General features: G+C 39.6%; 1 protein-coding gene across 1 annotated transcript; it reads left to right on the top strand.

Annotated features, from left to right (window-relative positions):
* The first annotated feature begins 19968 nt into the window (after positions 1-19968).
* Positions 19969-20373, top strand: LOC139194782 (uncharacterized mitochondrial protein AtMg00810-like). Its single transcript, XM_070819697.1, has one exon. It carries the CDS (start codon positions 19969-19971, stop codon positions 20371-20373), a length of 405 nt encoding a protein of 134 aa, XP_070675798.1.
* Positions 20374-20863: the final 490 nt, after the last annotated feature.

Below are 20863 nucleotides of genomic sequence, written 5' to 3'. Positions count from 1 at the left end.
GGGAACTTGTGGGGAATGCTTTGGGTTGTCGTATGCAATTCATCCAATTCAATAACTTAAGGAAAATCTGAGGGTTAATTTAAGCGGACCTAATTAACTTGGGGCGTTGAGAATTCATGGTTTATTGAGAAGCAATTGGAAATTGTTTTGTATACAAGTGTGACATGTGTGGAGAAGAACCCCTTAGCTAGCTTCCCATCCATCCATTTAAACCAAATTCGTTCTCAAATCTGTTTAGTTTACAAAGTTTTCGTTTTGTTTTCAAATTCGTCTAAAAACAATTCCCCTTTAGTTCAAGTGTCATATTAGTTAAAAATTCATTTAGTTTGTGTTTTTAAGTGTCTTGAGTCAAGTTAAAACCAATTTTCGTCCAAATTCTTCCCTAGTGTTCAAAACTGCCCAGATTGTGATTTTAAGGCAGTTTTGAGTGTTTCTAGGCTGTTTTGAGTCTTTTGGTTTGTTTTAGTGTTTTAAAGTATAGTTTTGCATTCTTTGAGTCTAGTTTAGTGTTTTAAACTTTGTTTTTACGTTTTTGAGTCAGTTTTAAGTGATTTAGCAATCCCTCCTAATCCCCGGCCTAGAACGATCCCTACTTACATACTTTGCTACAATTGATAAAAAGAGGGTTTAATTTGTGTGCTTATATATTTCGCATCAAATTTTTGGCACCGTTGCCAGGGATTAGCAACATTGCTAATCCCTTGGATTGTTTTATTTCTGTTTTAATTCTATCCAGATTCTGAGTTTGTTTTGTTTTCTTGTTTTAGGTACTAGTTTATGACTCGGAGTTCTCATCCGGTTCGTGAACACATCTTGGACTTTGACGACGATTTTGAGCGAGAGTTGAGACGAAAGAGGAAGAATCCCGAACCTAGCGAATCAAGTTCAAATTCAAAAGCCGAAGTTGAGTTTGAAGAAGAGGAACCCACGGTAAGAGTGGGTGAAGTAGAGGTAGTCATGGCACAAGACAATCGTGCAATCAAGGAGCTTTCGGCTTCGGGATTGGACAATGCCGCACCCTTATGCATCCAATACCCCGCGACTGCCCAAGGAAAGACTGAAGAATTCGAGTTGAAGTCAAGTTTGCTATACCACATTCCGAAGTACCATGGGTTGTCCATGGAGGATCCTAACAAGCACTTGAAAGAATTCGAAGTGGTGTGTTCAAGCATGACCCCCATCAATGTTGATGGAAGTATTTTGAAGATGAAGGCCTTTCCCTTTTCTCTCTTAGAAAAGGCGAAAGATTGGTTGTATGAATTAGCTCCCGGAACTGTCACATCTTGGGAAAGCATGAAGCGGGCCTTCTTGGAGAAGTTCTTCCCAACTTCTCGAGTCATCCTCCTACGAAAAATGATAAGTGGAATTCAACAAGATGAAGGTGAATATTTTCCTACTTATTATGAACGTTTTAAATCTCTTGTTGCTTCTTGTCCACAACATCAAATGAAGGAGAAGCTCATTCTACAATACTTTTACGAGGGACTTCTACCAATCGAACGTTAAATGCTAGATGCCTCAGCGGGAGGAGCGTTGGTGGACAAGACCCCCACGGCAGCAAAGACTTTGATTGCCAATCGAGCGTTAAACGCTCAACAATACGAAGGTGTTGGGCAAAGAGGGACCCCACGGCAACACCAAGTGAATGAGGTAAGTGCCATCTCCGAACTTCAAAATCAAATGGCTAACCTTACTACTCTTCTTTCTCAGGTTGTGGAAGGACCAAAAGTATAAAATGTAAGTGCTTGTGGCGTGTGCTCCATGCAAGGACACCTTACGGACAAGTGCCCACAATTGATAGAGAATGGAGGGTGGGAGACCCTCAATGCCGTGGGTCTTAGGCAGCCATATCAACAAAGAAGTGATCCCTTCTCTAATACCTACAATCCCGGGTGGAGAGATCATCCAAACTTCAAATGGCGAGAACCCCAACAAGGCCAACAACAAAGCACATTTAGGCAACAACCCCCGGGTTTCTATCAAAAGCCGTTTGCACCCACACAACCTCAAGCACAACCTACCCAAACCAATTCAGGTTCGTCCATTGATAATGATCAGATTTTTCAATTACTCACTTCTATGGCGCAGGGTATGCAAAATAGAGACAAAAGGATGGATGAGTTGGAGAAGCAAGTAGGGCAGATTGCGGAGTTCATGGGCCAATTTCGAGAGCAAGGCAAGTTGCCAAGTTCAACCGTTGTCAATCCGAAGGGAGGATTCGAAACTGCCAAGGTCATCACGCTAAGGAGCGGGAAAGAAGTAGGAACTGAGCCAAAACCATCCAAATCTGCCCCCAAGAAGGACGAGAAGTTGCAATTTGAAGAGGAGAACCAAGCAAAGGCCACGGCAAGGGTAGAAACACCCTTGCCGCAACCACCCAAGCATTCCAATTCGGCCACCATAGGTAAGGAAGGTCCAATTCAAGTTAATTCTAATGTCATTCCTCTGAATGTACCGTTTCTTAGCAGATTTTTGCAAGCCAAGAACGAAGAAGAGGAGAAAGAATTTTCTCGAGACGTTTAGGAAGGTGCATGTCAATATCCCACTCATTGATGCTATAAAGCAAATCCGGAAGTATGCCAAGTTTTTTAAGAAGCTTTGTACAACAAGGAAACGGATTCGGGAGAAAGAGGTGGTACACGTAAGTGAGAATGTATCTGCATTGTTGCAAAGAAAGTTACCACCTAAATGCAAAGATCCAGTTAGTTTCACTATCCCTTGTGTTATTGGCAATACGAGGTTTGATCATGCTATGTTAGATTTAGGTGCATCTATAAATGTCATGTCATATTCTATTTATGCATCTATGAATCTAGGAAAGCTTAAAAATGATGGAGTTATTATTCAACTAGCCGATCGATCTAATGCATATCCCAAAGGAGTGTTGGAAGATGTTTTGGTCCAGGTAGACCACTTGATTTTTCCTGCAGATTTCTATGTGCTTGATATGGAGGATTCAACCCACTCTCCACCATCACTACTCTTACTTGGACGACCATTCATGAAAATAGCTCAAACCAAGATTGACGTGGCCAAAGGAGCAGTAACTATGGCCTTTGGTGGTGATATGATTAACTTTAAGATTTCTGAATCGGTTGAGAATACTAATGATGTTCGTTCTTGTTGTGCTATTAATGTAATTGAACATATAGGGCAGGAATGTTCAACACTAGTCAAGAAGAATGTACCACAACCCACCATCGAGGAAGGAATTGGAGTGAACAACGAAGAGTGCACGACCTCAACCTTGAAATCACCAAATCTGGCCGAGTGCACCCCTTGTGCATCTGTCCATAGTGCTACCACTTCTTTGCCGTACAAAGGTAAGCCACCTATTCCAATTTCGATTCCCATTTCAACTAATAGGTTGCTACCTTGTATGGTGTAGGTACCTAATCGAAGTCAACGTGGTGGGAGAGTTCGTGTTGATTTAGAGAAGCAAAACACGATAATAAGAAAGGATCATTATCCCATCCCATTCAAGGACCCAAAGAATGAAGTATTTCGTAGGACAGGTAGTGGAAAAACCCCTCCATGCTGTGGGGTTCCATAAACCTTCAATGGAGCATCGTCCGGCTGCAAGACGTTAAAGAAAGCGCTACTTGGAAGGCAACCCATGCATTCGACAAAGGAAGACCTAGAGAGCACTCCAATTCCAGATTTGCGTTCCTAAACCCTTCTCTTTGTTGTTATTTCGTTTCTGCCATGTTAGATTGTTTAGTTGCTGTTTTCTTTGTTTGTTGGTTATTTGTGTTAGTTTATGCTTGAAACATTGAGGACAATGTTTGATTTAAGTGTGGGGGGGGTAAGCAAAGTGTTTTGATACAAATTCGTAGGGTTTTATCACCCATAATTTCAAATGTTGTTCCTTGCTGTTTTTAGGTGTTTTTAGGCTGTTTTGATGCATTTTAGTGTGTTTTACTTAAAAATCCAAAAATCCCAGAAAAAATTTGAAAAAATGTTTTGAAAAAAAACCAAAAAGAGTCATTTTAAAGTTGTTTTGTGTGTTTGTTGTGTCCAACACAATGATGAAGATTCGGTTTTTAATTGCATGACTGTTAAAGAGAGTTGTAAACATGGATGAAAGTTTGATTTACTCTTTGGTTTATGCTTGGTTGTGGTTATAACTTATGAATTCACATGTAATCACAAAGGAAAAAAAATTAGTTTTTGTAACATGCTTGAAGGAAGGAACTCAAACTAACGCTACAACCCTGAGAGACTTGAGCCTAAACGTTTATTTGGAGAGTTAAAATCTGTGCATTATTGTTTTCTAAAGTCGTTGCATGATCTCATTATTCTTTGCTTGGTTACTACTTAGAAGGTGTTTCATCATTTAGTTCCAAACACTAGAACTCATGCCAATTTCATTCAAAACATGTTATTGAATTGCATAACACATATTCAAGATGAAGTTAGTAGTTACCACCATAGCCAAAAAGCCTTCATTCCATGCATTTGTTTTTGTAGGTTTAACCCCGTTGAGCCTTGTTTAGCCTATATTGTTTGTTAACCCACATTATCCTTACCTAGCCTAGATTAGGACCATCCCTAACCTTGTTCTTGAAGAATAGTAAGCATGACTCAAAATGAATTCCTTTTGATCAATGTATTGCAGAAAACAACTGTGGGGGAAGTGATCCTTGGGTATGTGTGTGCCAAGTCTTAAATGAGGCATGTATGGAAAAGAAAAAAATAAAAAATAAAATTTCGTGGAAAAAGAAAAAGAAAAAGAAAAGTGTGTGAAAAGAATGAAAAAGAGTGGAAAATAAGTGAGAATGTACTCACATGTGTTGATTGTTGAAGAAATGATCCAAAAAGTTGAATTTGACCCTAAATGTTGTATGAATCTTCCCCTGGTGTTTAAAAGTTGATTTTTGCATGCAAAAGTGAATTCTAAGTTTCAATTTCATTGCTTTGCTTGCTATTGCTAAAAGAACCTTTGTTATCCCTATCCATTCTTTGTTAGCCAATACCCCAAGCCCTGTTACAACCCTTGACTTTAATCTTGAGTGTTGTGTGTTTCAATTTGTGGAGTTTAGAATTGGTATGAGCATATGGTATCACTGGTTCTCGCATCTAAGTAGTAGCATTCCATTCATGAGATCATACTTATATACATGTTATTAACTCCGGAAATTGGTTTCTTTGTTATACATATATGTGAGCATTCGTATTCATATTTACATCAATCCTCTCACATATAACTAGTATAGGGTGTGTAGTCAGAAAATCTGTGTGAAAATTGAGTGCATATCTAGTAAGGAATTGAGCAAATTCTCTAAGGCATGTTACTACATTCAAAATCATGTTTTAATTGGTTATTTGTGAACTAGTACGTGGTGACTATGATTAAGTATGTGCTTAAGTGTGAAGATGACTAAAATATGTGGGAATGATGATTTTTAATATGTCATGTGCATTGGGAATCCCTGAGGCAAATGTTGGAGGGTTTAGGTTGTGTTATGTTTGTTTTGTTTCGTTTTGTTTTCTTTTGTTTCTTTGTTTTGCTCGAGGACTAGCAAAAGCTAAGTGTGGGGGAATTTGATAGGAGCATATTTATGCGCCTTAGTTAGCTAGTTCTTATGCATTTTCTTTATGTTTTCTAAGTTAAAATAGACTTTTAAGTTACTTTCATGTGTTTTCAGGTTTTAAGGGCATATTACATGAAAAGATGCAATTTGGAGCCTTTTGGAGCAAAATGGAGCTTGGAATGGATGTCACATATTTGGAGCCAAGGGTTTGGACGAAAATGAAGATTTGAAGATGATGATTCCTACTTGAGCAAGGATTCCTAGTTGAAGTAGGAAAGAGCCAAATTGAAGATGAAATCCTAGTCCATGAAGGAGTCCTAATCAATCAAGGATTCCTAATTGAAGATGGATTCCTAGACGAATGAAGTTTCCTACTCAAACAAGGTTTCCTACTTGAAGTAGGAAAGTGAACCCTAATTGGCCTTGATTTTCAACAACAAAGAAGTATTCCAAGTTGAAGAAGGAAAAGGTTTCCAAGAAGAAAGAGGAGTCCCAAATACTTTAGGACACCTTATCCTTGTCTTAGAAGTATGCCGTGCACTTTCCCTTGTTTTGGAGGGTTTCTAGAAACCCTATCCTTCCTTGCCGTGCATAACCTTATCTAGAACCTATTTCCTTGCCTTGCAAGGCTTTCTAGAAGCCTTATCTTACCTTATCTAAACCTGCCGCACCTAGGAGGTTTTTTCCCCTTTTAATTCTAATTTTTAAGCCTCTTTCCTTGTGGATTTGGGTTATTCAAGTCCATATCTGATTTACCTAGGGTTTTAAGTGCCTATATATACTCATTAAACCCTTTGGCCAAATTCACCACCTTTCATAATTCACAATTCACGCCAGAAATCTGCCTTGCCCTTTGCCGCAGCCTTCCACCACTATTCTCCCAAATTTCTGCCAAAAACAGCCCCTTGCCGCACCACCCATCAACCCTAAACCTTTCCATACTATTCCCCATCCATTCTACACCATAAATCCACCCAAAAACCTGTCCACAAGCTTCATGCCGCATCAAGGAGGAAGGGAGATCCATTGATGCACCTGCTGTCCAAGTTAGAGCATTTTAGGTGTTTTCTTTCCTTTGATTTTAATGTCTAATTTGATGTATCTTTGCTTTGGGAGTATGAGGAACTAAACCCCCCTTGGCTAGGGGGGGATTCAAAACCATGTTTATGCTTGCTATATGATTTGATTACTTCTAATTGCGTTTCATAAGTTGTGAATTCAATTTACTTATCTATGTGAATTAAAACTGGTTTGTGTATGTTGGTTAAGAGGGCCCGCTTAGTTTTCATGCATGAATTTGATGCTAGGATATAAGGGAATTTCAATTAATTGTTATGAACTTATATTCACAAGTAGTAAAGGTTGTTGATCACAATCGCGTTAAGTAAATTCTTGGCATAAGTATCATGCGCTTTCATAGTTACGAGTGCTTCGTCAATGCTTATGATTTTCATATAACTTAATGATCCTTGCTTGAATCTCTATTATGCGCTTTCATGTAGGGAACTTATGGGGAATGCTTTGGGTTGTCGTATGCAATTCATCCAATTCAATAACTTAAGGAAAATCTGAGGGTTAATTTAAGCATACCTAATTAACTTAGGGCGTTGAGAATTCATGGTTTATTGAGAAGCAATTGGAAATCGTTTTGTATGCAAGTGTGACATGTGTGGAGAAGAACCCCTTAGCTAGCTTCCCATCCATCCATTTAAACCAAATTCGTTCTAAAATCTGTTTAGTTTTCAAAGTTTTCGTTTTGTTTTCAAATTCGTCTAAAAACAATTCCCCTTTAGTTCAAGTGTCATATTAGTTAAAAATCCATTTAGTGTGTGTTTTTAAGTGTCTTGAGTCAAGTTAAAACCAATTTTCGTCCAAATTCTTCCCTAGTGTTCAAAACTGCCCAGATTGTGATTTTAAGGCAGTTTTGAGTGTTTCTGGGCTATTTTGAGTCTTTTGGTTTGTTTTAGTGTTTTAAAGTATAGTTTTGCATTCTTTGAGTCTAGTTTAGTGTTTTAAACTTTGTTTTTACGTTTTTGAGTCAGTTTTAAGTGATTTAGCAATCCCTCCTAATCCCTGGCCTAGAACGATCCCTACTTACATACTTTGCTACAATTGATAAAAAGAGGGTTTAATTTGTGTGCTTATATATTTCGCATCACACTCCATGTTCCCCTCCATTGCCATGCACTTCCTCTATAAAAGGAAGTGTGTGTAACATAAATTTAGTTCATACTTGGTTAGATCATTCACTCCCATTTCAACACAACCTTCATCTAAACACATCCATTCCTCCATACAAACAAACATTCAAACACTCACCAACACCTTGTGCCGTAGCAAAGGAAGGGAAGGAAATTGCTTAGACGTGCTTGCTGTCCAACTTGGATCATTGGAGCGTTAGGTGTTTTCTTTCTTTTGTTTCTAATGTTTAAATTCATTTCCTTTCGTTTTATTGTAAATATGAGTGGCTAATCCCCTCTTGGCTAGGGGTGATTTCAAAGCCATGATTATGTGTGCAATATAATTTGATAAATTCCAGTTATGAACTCTTGAATCGTGAATGCAATTGGCTTAACTATTTGATTGATAACTTATTTGTAATTGTTGATTAAGGGTCGACACTTAATTGGCAAGCATAAATCCGATGCTAGAATATAAGGAAGTTTCACATAATCGTTACAAACTTATATTCATAAGTAATGGAGGTCGCTTATAAACGATCGCGTTAAGTTCAATTCCTAGCATCAGTGACATGATGTCATAGTTGCAAGTGCTTTGTCAATGCTTATGATTTTCATTAAACGTAATGATCTTTGATTGTATCTCTATTATGATGTCATGTAGGGAACTTTAGAAGAATGTTTTGGGTTATCGAATGATGTCATCCAATCCAATAAAATAAGGAAAATCTGAGAGTTAACAAGTGATGTCATGGTTAATTTGGAGCATTGTCATTCATAATTCAATGAAGTAGTAACTGGAAATCGAGTTATTTGCATACATGTCATGTGTGGTGAAAAAGCCTCTAGCTATCCCATCCATCATCTTATTTCTCACATTCGTTTTACAATCTGTCTAGTTTTTCATACTTGTTTGTTTGTTTCAACTTCATCCAAATCAAAACCCCCCTTTTAGTTTCTTGTTTCAAAGTGTTTCAAATGTATTTTAGTTTGTGTTTTTAAGTGTTTTTATATAAGTAAAAGTCAATTTTCATCCAAAGTCATTCCTAGTGTCTAGTTTAAGTTTATTTGGTTGTTTTAAGCTGTTTTGAGTATTGTTTAGTGTTTTTAAGTTTAGTTTTATATTTTTGAGTCAGTTTAGAGGTTATTAGCAAGCCCTCTTAATCCTCGGTCCAGAATGATCACTACTTATACTTGTACTACAATTGTCAAAAGAGGGTTAAATTTGTGTGTTAAGATAATTTTCGCATCAGCATCATTAGTCGAGAGTTGGTCAGAAGGAAAGAGATAGAAGAACAAGACGTCCACATGAGTATTCTTCAAGCTGCTGAAATAAACAAAGAGACTACTAAGAATGTGTTCCAGAGGTTGGGAGGAGATTCTGAGCCAAAGGGTTTATCTGAAGTGTTTAGAAACTTTGAAGCCTTTGAAGAAATATAAGATAAGGATGTGAGGTTACCACGATGGGTGGATGTTAAGACTCCCCAACCAACGAACCACAACGGCATGAGACAAGGAAGGTGAGAAAGAACCATGAGCCTGATACCACCAGTTACAAAGGGGAATTCAGCCCAACTGGGTCGAAAATGGTACATAGTGGGCAAAGACGGAAGATACGTCAGAAAAATTAAGGCATCTATGATAAGAAATATTCATAGGCAACACAAGGCTCATATAAACTCACTAAAAATTCTTGCTATTTCAGAAGCTTCTGAAAATGTTAAGTTTGAGAAGTTGACCCAAAAAGGAGAAAAATGACTCAGTTGGAGAAGCAAGAAAGAAGTAGAGAGGGCTAATAGCAAGGATGAAGGTGGAAGAGATCATGTTCCTCGAAACCCTCATCCAGGGAAGTACATAATATTAAGAAGAGCTTAAGAGAGCATGGTAATGGTACCTACACCAGGTTGGAATCCAAAGCCTATTTGTTTTGGAACCATTTCTCCTGAAAAAGGGATGCCTCCACTACCACATGAGGATGTTCCCTTTGAAACTCCAAGACAGCTACATGATTTCAACGCAATAGGAGAAGAGGAAGTGCCCGAGTTGATGTTAACCAAAGATGCCCAAGCATGAATGGATCAGTTTCTGTGCTAGATTAGGGAGAAGAAGGAATGAACACCTGGACCTAGCAACTTTCATGTAAACATAACCTATGTATTATCATCCATGTTCTGTGCAGAACCAAATCAACCAACAGTAATAGAGGATGATTATTTGGCACAAGAGCCAATGATGGCACTTGTAAACATTGAAGAAGTTAGTAAGGAGGAATCAAACTTGGTAGACTTACCCGATCCTACACAAAAAAAGCGAGATAGTTTATTTTAATAAAATGGTGTTCAAAAGGCCAAGTATAGTCTTAGTAAACCATCTAAAGCCCATATATGTGACAACTCGTTTGGAAGGAGTTCTCTTTAAAAAGGTGTTGATAGATGGGGGGCAGAAGTTAATGTGCTACCACTTAAATAGATAAAGAGACTTTGCGGAGGTGAAGAATACCTTATACCTAATGATCTCACAATGTTAGTTTTTCTGGGGCCATTACCAAAACTCATGGGATACTGCCCTTAAAAGTAAATTTAGGATCCAAGAAGATTATGTTGGCATTTTTTGTGGTGAACAACAGCTCTACTTATAGGGCATTACTGGGAAGGGATTGGATACACCAGAGTTTGTTTGTACCATCTACCTTGCACCAAAAAGTTGTCGTCCATCAAGAACCCATTAGTGTATAACAAGGATTTTAGTAGATAGTGGAGGTTAAGTCACGACCATTTCTGTTTACAGCTAATGTTGCTGAAGCTAATTTCTATAATCCCAATGTTGGGATCCTACAATGTCTAGGTGCTGATCAGAATGACCATCCTACCAAGGTGATGGCCCAAAAACTCTTAGAACAAAGACTTTCTCTCATGCAGGAGGAATAAGACATGCCTCATATTGTCCCTGCTCGCCAACACCAATGGTGATAGACTAAAAGAGAAAGGACCAAGTAATAGCAATTAGGTCTTTAATCAAGAAACTGTTGGACTATAAGAGAGAAGGAAGAGAGATCAATGAAAGCTTAGTCAAAGAAATGACAGTAGGGAGAATGAGCTTCAAGCACCAAAGATGACCAATGAAGGGAAATTTTGGAAGAAGAAGTGAAAGCGGCCAACCACATGAAGAAGTGAAGGTGGCTATCCATATTGCAGAATGTATATATGACTTGGATTGATCGAAGGATGAGCCCGAGGCTCTAAAGTCAATATAATTTTTTTCTACAGAACCCGATAAACCAACACCCGAAGTTCAAGACCCCTTAGAAACCATTAATTTGGGAATTGATGAGGATCTAAGGCCAATACAACTCAGTGGCCTACTGGAAGCCAGAGATTAGGCAAAGATAGTTGATATTCTACATGAATTGAAAGACTGTTTTGCATGGCATTACACAAAAATGCCTGGATTAAACTCTAGTTTAGTAGAGCATAGAATACCTATTAAAGAAGGGTACAAATCTGTAAAGCAAGCACCAAGGAGAATGTCAAAAGAAATAGAAGAAAAAGTTAAAGATTAAATTGAGAGGCTAATAAAGGCAGGCTTTATTAGGCCTGCAAAATATGTAGAGTGGTTAGCTAACATTGTACATGTACTGAAAGCTGTAACTAATGTCATTCGATGTTGTGTTGATTATAGAAATATTAACGAAGCAATTTCCAATGATGAGTACCCTATGCCTATAGCTGACCCATCCATCGATGCAGTTGCAAAACACAAAGTATTATCTTTCATGGATGGAAATGTTAGGTATAATCAGATAAAAATGGCTAAATGAGACATACATAAGACAACATTCTGATGCTCAGGACATATAGGAGCTTATGAATACGTTGTCATGCCCTTCGGGCTGAAAAATGTTGGTGCTCCTTACCAAATGGCGATGAATGCTATTTTTCATGATTTGATCGGGCATAAGATGGAGGTATACATTGATTACATTATGGTGAAGTCTAGAACTGAAGATCAGCACCTGAAAGACTTAAACATGCCTTGCTGAGAATGAGAACCCACAAGTTGAAGATGAATCCTAGAATGTGTGCCTTTAGGGTTAAATCGGGTAACTTTCTAAGGTTCCTGGTCCATTAAAGAGGTGTGAAAGTGGACAAGAACAAGGCTAGGCCTAAAATGGAATCACCTACCCCCACTAACAAAGTGCAATTATAGAGGCTGCTAGGGAAGATTAACTTTTTGAGAAGATTCATTGCTGATCTTGCGGGCAAGATCCAATCGTTGACTCATTTGTTAAGATTGAAGAATCAAGATAAATTTGAGTGGGGCCCTTAACACCAAGAGGCATTTGATAAAGTAAAGACTTGCCTAGCCTCTCCTCTAGTGCTCATGTCTCCCCAGAGAGGGAAACCTTTGAAGCTCTACATCTCAGCATCCGAGAAATCAATAGAGAGTTTATTGGCTCAGAATAATAAATGGGGAAAGAAGTAGGCAATATACTACCTCAGTAGGATTCTTACCGAGGTAGAAACAAAATATATCCCAATTGAAAAGTTATGCTTAGCCTTGTACTTCACTGCTAGCAAATTAAGGCACTACATGTTGCCTTGCCATATCCATATAATTGCCAAAACTTATACGATCAAGTACATGTTGTCCAAGCTAATGCTAATTGGAAGAATTTGGAAGGGGATCTTAGTACTATCAGAGTTTATTTTTTAGTACGTACCTCAGAAGGCAGTAAAGGGACAAGCAATTACAGACTTCTTAGTTGAGAACCAAGAATCCAATGAGGAACTTGTCAACATCCCTGAAACTCTGGAAATAGCTAGCCTTTGGATCCCACCTAGTAAAGCTTATTCGGACAAGGAAGAATGGATCAAGCAAGAAGTAAAAACAATAACTAGCCTATGGATCACTCACTGGAGATTATATTTCGATGGATCATGCACACAACATGCTGCAGGAGTTGGAATTGTCATCATTAATCCAAAAGGGATTCAACATTGCTACTCGTTCCTTCTAGATTACAAGGATACTACCAACAACAGGGCAAAGTATGAGGCACTGATTATTGGCTTAGAAATCCTAATAGAGTTGGGGGCAGCTGAAATAGAAGTATATGGTGATTCTGAGTTGGTGATTAATTAATTAAATGGAGAGTACAAGTGCAAACATATCACAATGGTAGGGTATTACCTGATAACTACTCAATTATTAGATTATTAGGGCAATAAAGCAATAATTAACCATATTCCTAGAGAAGCAAATGTGATTGCCAATGAAATGGCACAGAAGGTTTATGGAGCATAGGTTCAAGTAGGCCTGAGATGAAAGTAGAGATACAAAGGAGAAGTCTCTCTGGTATCTTTGAAAGGGGATTTAGCCTGGATGTAATGACTAAAGAACCTAAGATGAAGGACTGGAAAACATCTATCATTCAGTATTTGAAAGATCTTTCTCTTCCCACTAGTAAGAATATTAGACGACAGGCAACTAAGTTTGTTATGTGGGATAAAACTTTCTTGAGAAAGACTCCATATGGGTTTTTGTTGAAATTCTTGGGTCTGGAAGAGTCAATGAGAGTGATGGCTGAGGTACATGAAGGTATTTGTGAAGCACACCAAGCAGGGACAAAGATGAGATGGTCACTAAGAAGATATGGCTACTTCTAGCCCAACATGGAGAAAGATTGCAATGCTTATGCTAGAGGATGTGAAGAATGTCAAAAGCATGGACCCTTCAAGCATACATTATCAGTGCCTTTGAATATAGTAGTAAAGTCATGGCTTTTCAGAGGGTGGACCATGGACTTTATTGGACAAATATACCCAACTTCCAACAAAAGACACACTTTCATAATTGTGCTGACTGATTACTTTACTAAGTGGGTTAAGGCTTCAGCTGTGAAGGCAATTAATTCAGCTACTGTAAAAAGGTTTATTGAGACCAAAATCCTACATAGATATGGGGTACCGGAAATGATTGTTACATACAGAGGCCCATCATTTATCTCAAAAGAAGTAGAAGAGTTTGCAGCTAAGTTCAAGATAACGATGATTCAGTCTAACCCTTATTACCCCAAATCTAATGGTCAAGCAGAAGCGAGCAACAAGATATTGGTGAACATCATTAAAAGAATGGTGACATATAGCCCAAAATGGTGCATGAGAAGTTGGAAAATACTTTTTGGGCTTACAGAACCTTTAAAATAGTAGAAACTGGGACCACTCCTTATGCGTTAACATTCAGGCGAGATGCAGTGCTCATTATGGAGATTGATATGAGTTTTTTGAGGATTCATAACCAATTTGGCTTACACAGTGATGAATTCATTCAGGTTAGGTGTCAAGGAATTGAAGATTGGATGTTGCCTAAATTGAAGCTCTAAACAAGATCCAAGAAGGGAAAAAGGTTATTGCCCAAGCCTGTAACAAGAAAGTAAGACTGAAGACTTTCAAATAAGGAGAATTGGTATGGAAAACAATTCTGCCATTGAGAGCTCAAGTTAGAGGTTTTAGGAAATGGAGTCCCACTTGGGAAGACCCTTTTGCAATTACCAAAGTATTAGACATATGGGGTATTACTTGGCAGATTTAGAGGGAGACTTACAGAAACATCCATTCAATGCTAAATTTCTGAAAAAGTTCCACCCAACTCTTTGGGATGTTAGAGACTGTTATGTTAGTGAAGTCTAATACTTAAAGAAGAAGTGAAAGCCATTTTTATGTGTTTAAAGTAGTTGTTGCTATTAGAAAAAAAAAAGAAAAAAAGTAAGTAAATTAGTGAAGCAATGAAAGATCTTTTTATTCAATAATTTGGAGAAGTACAGAGGCCCTAGCCTAACAGGATTGCATCTTTAGCCAAGGCAGCTCTCCTATAATTATAAGTCTGCATAATGGTAAAAATACAACCCAGTTCTTCTAAGGCTATGTTGTTGTTGGCTAACTAAGCTTCAGATTCCTCCACTTCATGATTGACTATCTTCAGTTCCTCAATCTTTTTGTATATCTTGCTTGAAAGGGTCATATGTTCAGCCTTTAGAGCAGATAGTTGTTCTTCCAGCCTCTAGAACTCAACGGCTACCACCATTATTCGATCCTCCATGGTCGAGCCCTCTTTCACCAGCTGCTGCAAAGTATGGGAAGTCGTAGTGTGCTTCTCCTTATAGCACCTTACTCTGTTTGCTTGCCTCTCAGCCTTGAGATGTTGATCCCTCAAAGCCCTCAGATTTTCAAAGAAGGAGATGAAAGACTCATACTGCACCTTAGTCATCTGTTAAGCTTGGTATAAATCAGTGAGATCTCTTTTAGCCTCTTGAAGAGCCTTGAGGCTGAAGGAGGTAGAAAAGTCTTCTGCATCCATTCTATGAAGACCCTACATTGATCTTAAAGATGCTAAGGCTCAGAGGGGCACCTTGGGGATCTCAGCTTTGTCCTAATTTGCCCAAACTTTCTAACTCATTCGAGCAAAGAGGTTGTGGCTAGAAGAAAAGCCAGATGATGATATATCACACCAACACCACCGAAGGCAGCAACAGCAGTGGCAACATCAACATAGATGGAAGACAAGTTAATGAAGCAATTTGGACCCGAACTAAGAAAAGACAAGTTTGCGAGTATGTTTGTACCTGAGAGGGGCCTTATGCTTTGGAAGAATAATGTGTTGCTACAGCTGTCTTGGAAGAAGTTGGTTGGCTTGCCTGAAGAAGAGCATGAGATACCTTGAAACTAGTCGCCTCTGAGACAACTGGTATCTTAGAGACTATAGGCTGCTAAGCGATTGATGTTAGTTAAGTGGTAGTCTCTGGTAAGGGGGAAGACTGGCAAAGACAAAGTACAGAGCATAAATTCAAAAAGAAAAGACATTAAGAAAAGATTAGAATGGCAGAATAAAATAAAACTTACAAAGGTATTATCATCTTCTACGAAGTGAAGCATTTCTCCAGTTGTTAGATTGAACTAGGAGGTAGGTATCACTACCATTGGTGGAGGAATGAAAGAAGAAGAATGAGATGGTGCTTGCCCAACCTAAGGTGCTGAGGTGTCTCCCCTTACCTAGAAAATAGGAAAAGTAAAGTCAGTACTTAGGACTTAAAAATATAAAGTTGACAAGTTTTGAGAAGAAGAATTTTACCTTTAAAGGCTCAGCCCGAGAAGAAGAAAGATGCACAAGTCGGGTTGGAGGTGAAGAAGGCTCTGTTTGAGAATTCCTTTTTGCTTTGGAAGCCTGTATTGGAAAGCATCAAGAAACTAGCTAAATTTAAGAGGAGTGAACTTCTGAATGAATTAAATACTCAAAGTTCGAGAGGCTACCTTCAACTCTTTTAAGATCTTAGCAATGACCTTCTTATCGCTTTGCTGCATCTCTGCACTTGCCTCTATCTCCTAAGGGGTAGAGTCCAAGTTTTTGTTGATAACAGGTCTTAATCACAAGGAAAGATATGATTAGCTTAAAACTTAAGGAGATAAAATTAAATAAAGAAAAATCAAGATTGAATCACTTACCGGCAGACTTCTGTTTTTTCCTACCTACTTCATTTGGAAGGGCAGAAAGAGATTTAGAAGCTTGAAACGTCTGAGACTTGGTTCTCTTCTTGGTTGAAGTAGCTCTTAGAGCAGGGAAATCAAGTCTAGCTTAGGGCCTCCCCTCGGGCTCAGAATCAGAAGATTCTACAACAACAGATCTTACCCGACAAGAAGCCCTGGTCTCTGCTTCGGGCCCAGCTTCTGTCTCTGATTCACTGAACATCATAGAGATGTCCCCATCATCCTCAGAAACATAGCTAAAGCCTACTTTTTGCCTAGCTACCTCTATAGCAGCCTCTTGAAGAATCAAGGCATCAACAGCCTTTTTTTCTAGCCTAACATGCACTTCATCAGGGTTGCCTTGGGCTGTAAGATCAAAGAAAGAGTTAAGCAATCACAAACTATAAAAATATGAAGTAAAAAAAGAAGCAGCAATATAGGTTACCTATCAACATAAGTTTGTTTTTCTGATTGATGTCCTCTTTCCAACTTTCAAATTCTTCTTTCTTGGGAAGGGACTTGAAGAAGACCTGCCCAAAAAGCTTAATTTGGGCTTCTCTAAGATCTTCATCATACTTACTAGACCACTTGGCCTCCCACTAAGTGGTGAACAGAGATGTACACTCCAAATTGAGGGTTACAGGTTTGGAAGCTATCTCGCTCATTACTTACAAGTTGCACATGCTTGCTTGAAATGTAGCCTCTGAATGAGAACGGAGACGATATGAAGTTCCACACTAGACAAAATCAAAGAAGGGGATTGGGACTGCCTGTCTAAACTCAGTTGCCTACCACAGGAGTTGGGGTGGTAAACCTCCAACCCACATTTATAGCCTGCCCTGTCACTCTAGACTCCCCAGGCCAAGTCCTTTTGCTGGATGCAGCTAACAAAATTTCTCCTTACAAAAGCTGTTGGCATCCCCCCGAAATGAATCTTGGAAGAGGTTGTCCGAGAACCAAGGGTATCTCCTGAGCACTAAGGTACAACATTTCAAATCAGCCCGAGTCCTACATATTTTGAAGAAATAGAGGTGGGCTAAGGTGGAGTGGTTGGTGGTGGGCGCTTTTACCAGAATTCGGAAGGGAACTACTCCCTCTAGAAACTCCATATTGGTAGCCTAAAACTCTGGGAAGTATCATTGAAGCTAAAGCCCTACCATCCAAGTAGCTCTATTGATATTAGTCTCGAAGGGCTGGTCCCTTGTCATCTTATAAAGAAGATGATAGATATATGCTAGAATGACCGGTGGCGACATCATCGAAGGAATGCAACACCTCTACCTAAGGAATCCATTCCATCTTTATGCCTTTAGATTTATTGGGCAACACATGCTTATTCAACCAATAGAGGAAAAGGTACATGTGTTTCTAAGTTGGGTCAGCAATGGGAGAAGGCAGGTTAAACATCTTCTTGGCAAAAGGAATGAAGCCCACGAATGAGGTATCATAACTCTTGAAGGTGGTAAGGTTATATTCCAAGCTAGTGATGAACTGAGAAGTCTCTAAGCTTTCAGCAACTGGGCAAGAGGGGGATTACCAGTCATGTGCAATGTCTATACACCTGTCTGATGGCCGCAAACCAAAGACCTAACCTATATCCAGAATGGTAGGAGACATGAGGCCCGCTCTAAAGTTAAAAGTGTTGGTCCCTATGTTCTAAAAAAGAAGAGCGGTTAAGAGAAGCTCGTGCTTGATGGGAATAGTGATCTTAGACATCATGATGAGCTCATAGATGCCATTTGCCATCCATTTCTGCTTCTAGATGGGCTCTAGTTTATCCACCAACTTAGACCAGGCTTCATCATTCATTAAGGGGAAATCCCTCTTGAAGTTAGACCACTTTGAGGAAGAAGTTCCAGCCTCGGCATCGTAAAGGTTAGGGGTGAACTAGTTAGCAACGAGCATGTTATTTTCCACCGTAACGGGAACTCGGGCAGTCCAGGCATGCCCCAGTAAGTGTACTCCCTCTTCCTTGAAGAAAATGGACAAATTATGGCCAACTTGAGGGCTATAAAGGTCGTTGAGCTAACGGCGCAGAGTGACAATCCCTTCTTCAAACTTGCATGCAGGGCACGATCTAGGAACAATTGTTGAATTCGAGAAAAAATAATGAAAGAGTGACTGGAGATTGAGGCAAGAAAGGGCTGAGAATGCAAGAGTTTTGGGAGTTCAGAAAGTCAAGTTTGTTGAAGGAGATGGCCGAAAAGGGTAAAATGGAAGTTATTTAAAGCAAAGTTGGTCCGCCTAAAGCATGTTGCGACACAACCATTTAGTGCCCCTCAGTTGGGTCACTGGATGCGAACCCGACATATCGCATCTGCGCATCTTTGGTTGTGCGGTATATATGCCGATCTCGTCGCCCTTACGTACAAAAATGGGGGCATCAATGAAGCATGGGAATCTATGTCGGATATGATTCTCCTTTGATTATTCGTTACTTAGAACCTTTGACAGGCGATCTGTTTACCGCTCGTTTCGCAGATTGTCACTTCTATGAGACAATCTTCCCACCGTTAAGGGGAGATAAGAATGTCAACATTCCTAATGAACGACGCGAATTATTGTGGACGACTCCCACTTTATCTCATTTAGATCCCCGCACCGCTCAGTCCGAAGAGGAAATGCAGCGCATATTAGATCTCCAGAGCATAGCTCAGAGCATGCCAGATGCTTTCACCGATCTAGCGAGCATGACAAGATCACATATTCCAGCTACGAATACGCTTGCAAAGATGGATGTACCAAATGTACAACGGACTGCACTTCTGGAAGCCCAGGACGCCAATTCTGGTGATCCACGTACATTAGCGGCTAGCCAATCATCTACCCTTACACAAAAGCGTGGCAGACCTCTTGGTTCAAAGGATTCACACCCTCAGAAGAGGAAAACCATGGCATAAGGTCCTGAAGAGCCTACCGTGAATCCGACTATCGTTTACTCATTCTACCTAACTCATGAGAAAATTCTAGATCACAGAAGCGTCTTTGAAGAGACGAATCCTCCTCCCGAGAATCGTGAGATTTCGGTCTATTATGCTAGCTTAAATCATGTGTTGCGTAGAACTGAGATGATTGTCGACGATGCATTAGCATTTGCAGTAGCTACTGAGATCATGTTGAGTGATGACATTGAACCGTGTTCCGTTGATGAATGTTGACGTAGAGCTGATTGGTCAAACTGGAAACAAGTAATCCAAGTCAAACTCGATTCACTTGCGAAGCGTAAGGTGTTTGGACCTGTAGTTCCTACTCCTCCACATGTGAAGACCGTTGGCTACAAATGGGTTTTCGTTCAGAAGCGTAATGAGAAGAACAAGATTGTGCGTTACAAAGTTCGTCTTGTAGCACAAGGTTTCTCGCAACGCCTTGGGATTAACTATGACGAAACTTACTCACCCGTTATGGATGTGATTACTTTTTGCTACCTTATCAGTTTGGTAGTTTCTGAAAAACTGGATATGCAGCTGATGGACGTAGTAACCGCGTATCTCTATGGGGATCTTCATACGGAAATTTATATGAAAGTTCCCAAATGACTTACATTGACTGGTTCAAATATTTCTAAATCCCAGAACACGCTCTCAATTCGGCTGAGGCGATCACTTTACGGTTTGAAACAATCCAGAAGAATGTGGTATAATCGTCTAAGTGAGTATTTGACTAGTCAGGGATATCTGAACAACAAACTATGCCCTTGTGTGTTCATTAAGAAGTCAGGCAATATATATCGATGACATGAATCTCATCGGAACTCTTGAAGAGCTCACGAGAATTGCTTCGCACTTGAAGTCGGAATTTGAGATGAAAGATCTAGGTAAGACTCAATACTGTCTCAGTCTCGATATAGAGCATTGTTCGGATGGAATCCTAGTACATCAATCGAACTACACCCAAAAAGTGTTGCACCGTTTGAATGAGGATAAAGCAAAGTCTTCGAGTACTCCTATGGTCGTTCGTACGCTAGATGTAAAACGAGATCCCTTCCGTCCGAAAGAGGATGATGAAGAGATTTTGGAGCCTGAAGTTCCTTATCTAAGTGTGATAGGCACTTTATTGTACTTAGCTCAATGCATTAGACCTGACACCTTCGCTGTTAATCTTTTGGCAAGATACAGCAATGCACCAACACACAGACACTAGACTGGCGTGAAAGGCATCTTCCGTTACCTTAAGGGTACTACGGATTTGGGCTTGTTCTATCTCTACAAATCCTCGAGTGATGCCGCACCCTATGCTCATCGGGTTGATTCTTGATGCCGCACCCTATGCTCATCGGGTTGATTCTTACCTTATTGGTTATGCCGACGCTGGATACTTATCCGATCCGCACAAGGCGCGTTCTCAAACGGATTATGTCTTTATCGTTGGAGGCACTGCAATCTCTTGGAAGTCAACTAAACAGTCCTTAGTTGCAACTTTGTCTAACCATGCTGAAATTCTCGCCTTACATGAAGCAACTCAGGAATGCTTTTGGTTAAGAGCAGTAGTGGGCCATATTTGAAGCTCTTACGATCTTCATCCCGCCGTTAATGCCCCGACGACAATTTTTTAGGACAACGCAGGTTGCATCGAACAGCTCAATAAGGGTTACATCAAAGGAGACAACACCAAGCACATTGTGCAGAAGTTT

This window comes from Malus domestica, chromosome 03 (genome assembly GCF_042453785.1).
Source record: "Malus domestica chromosome 03, GDT2T_hap1".
NCBI lineage: Eukaryota > Viridiplantae > Streptophyta > Magnoliopsida > Rosales > Rosaceae > Malus > Malus domestica.
Note: the sequence above shows the minus strand (reverse complement) of the source record. Positions and strands in the feature narration are given on the sequence as shown.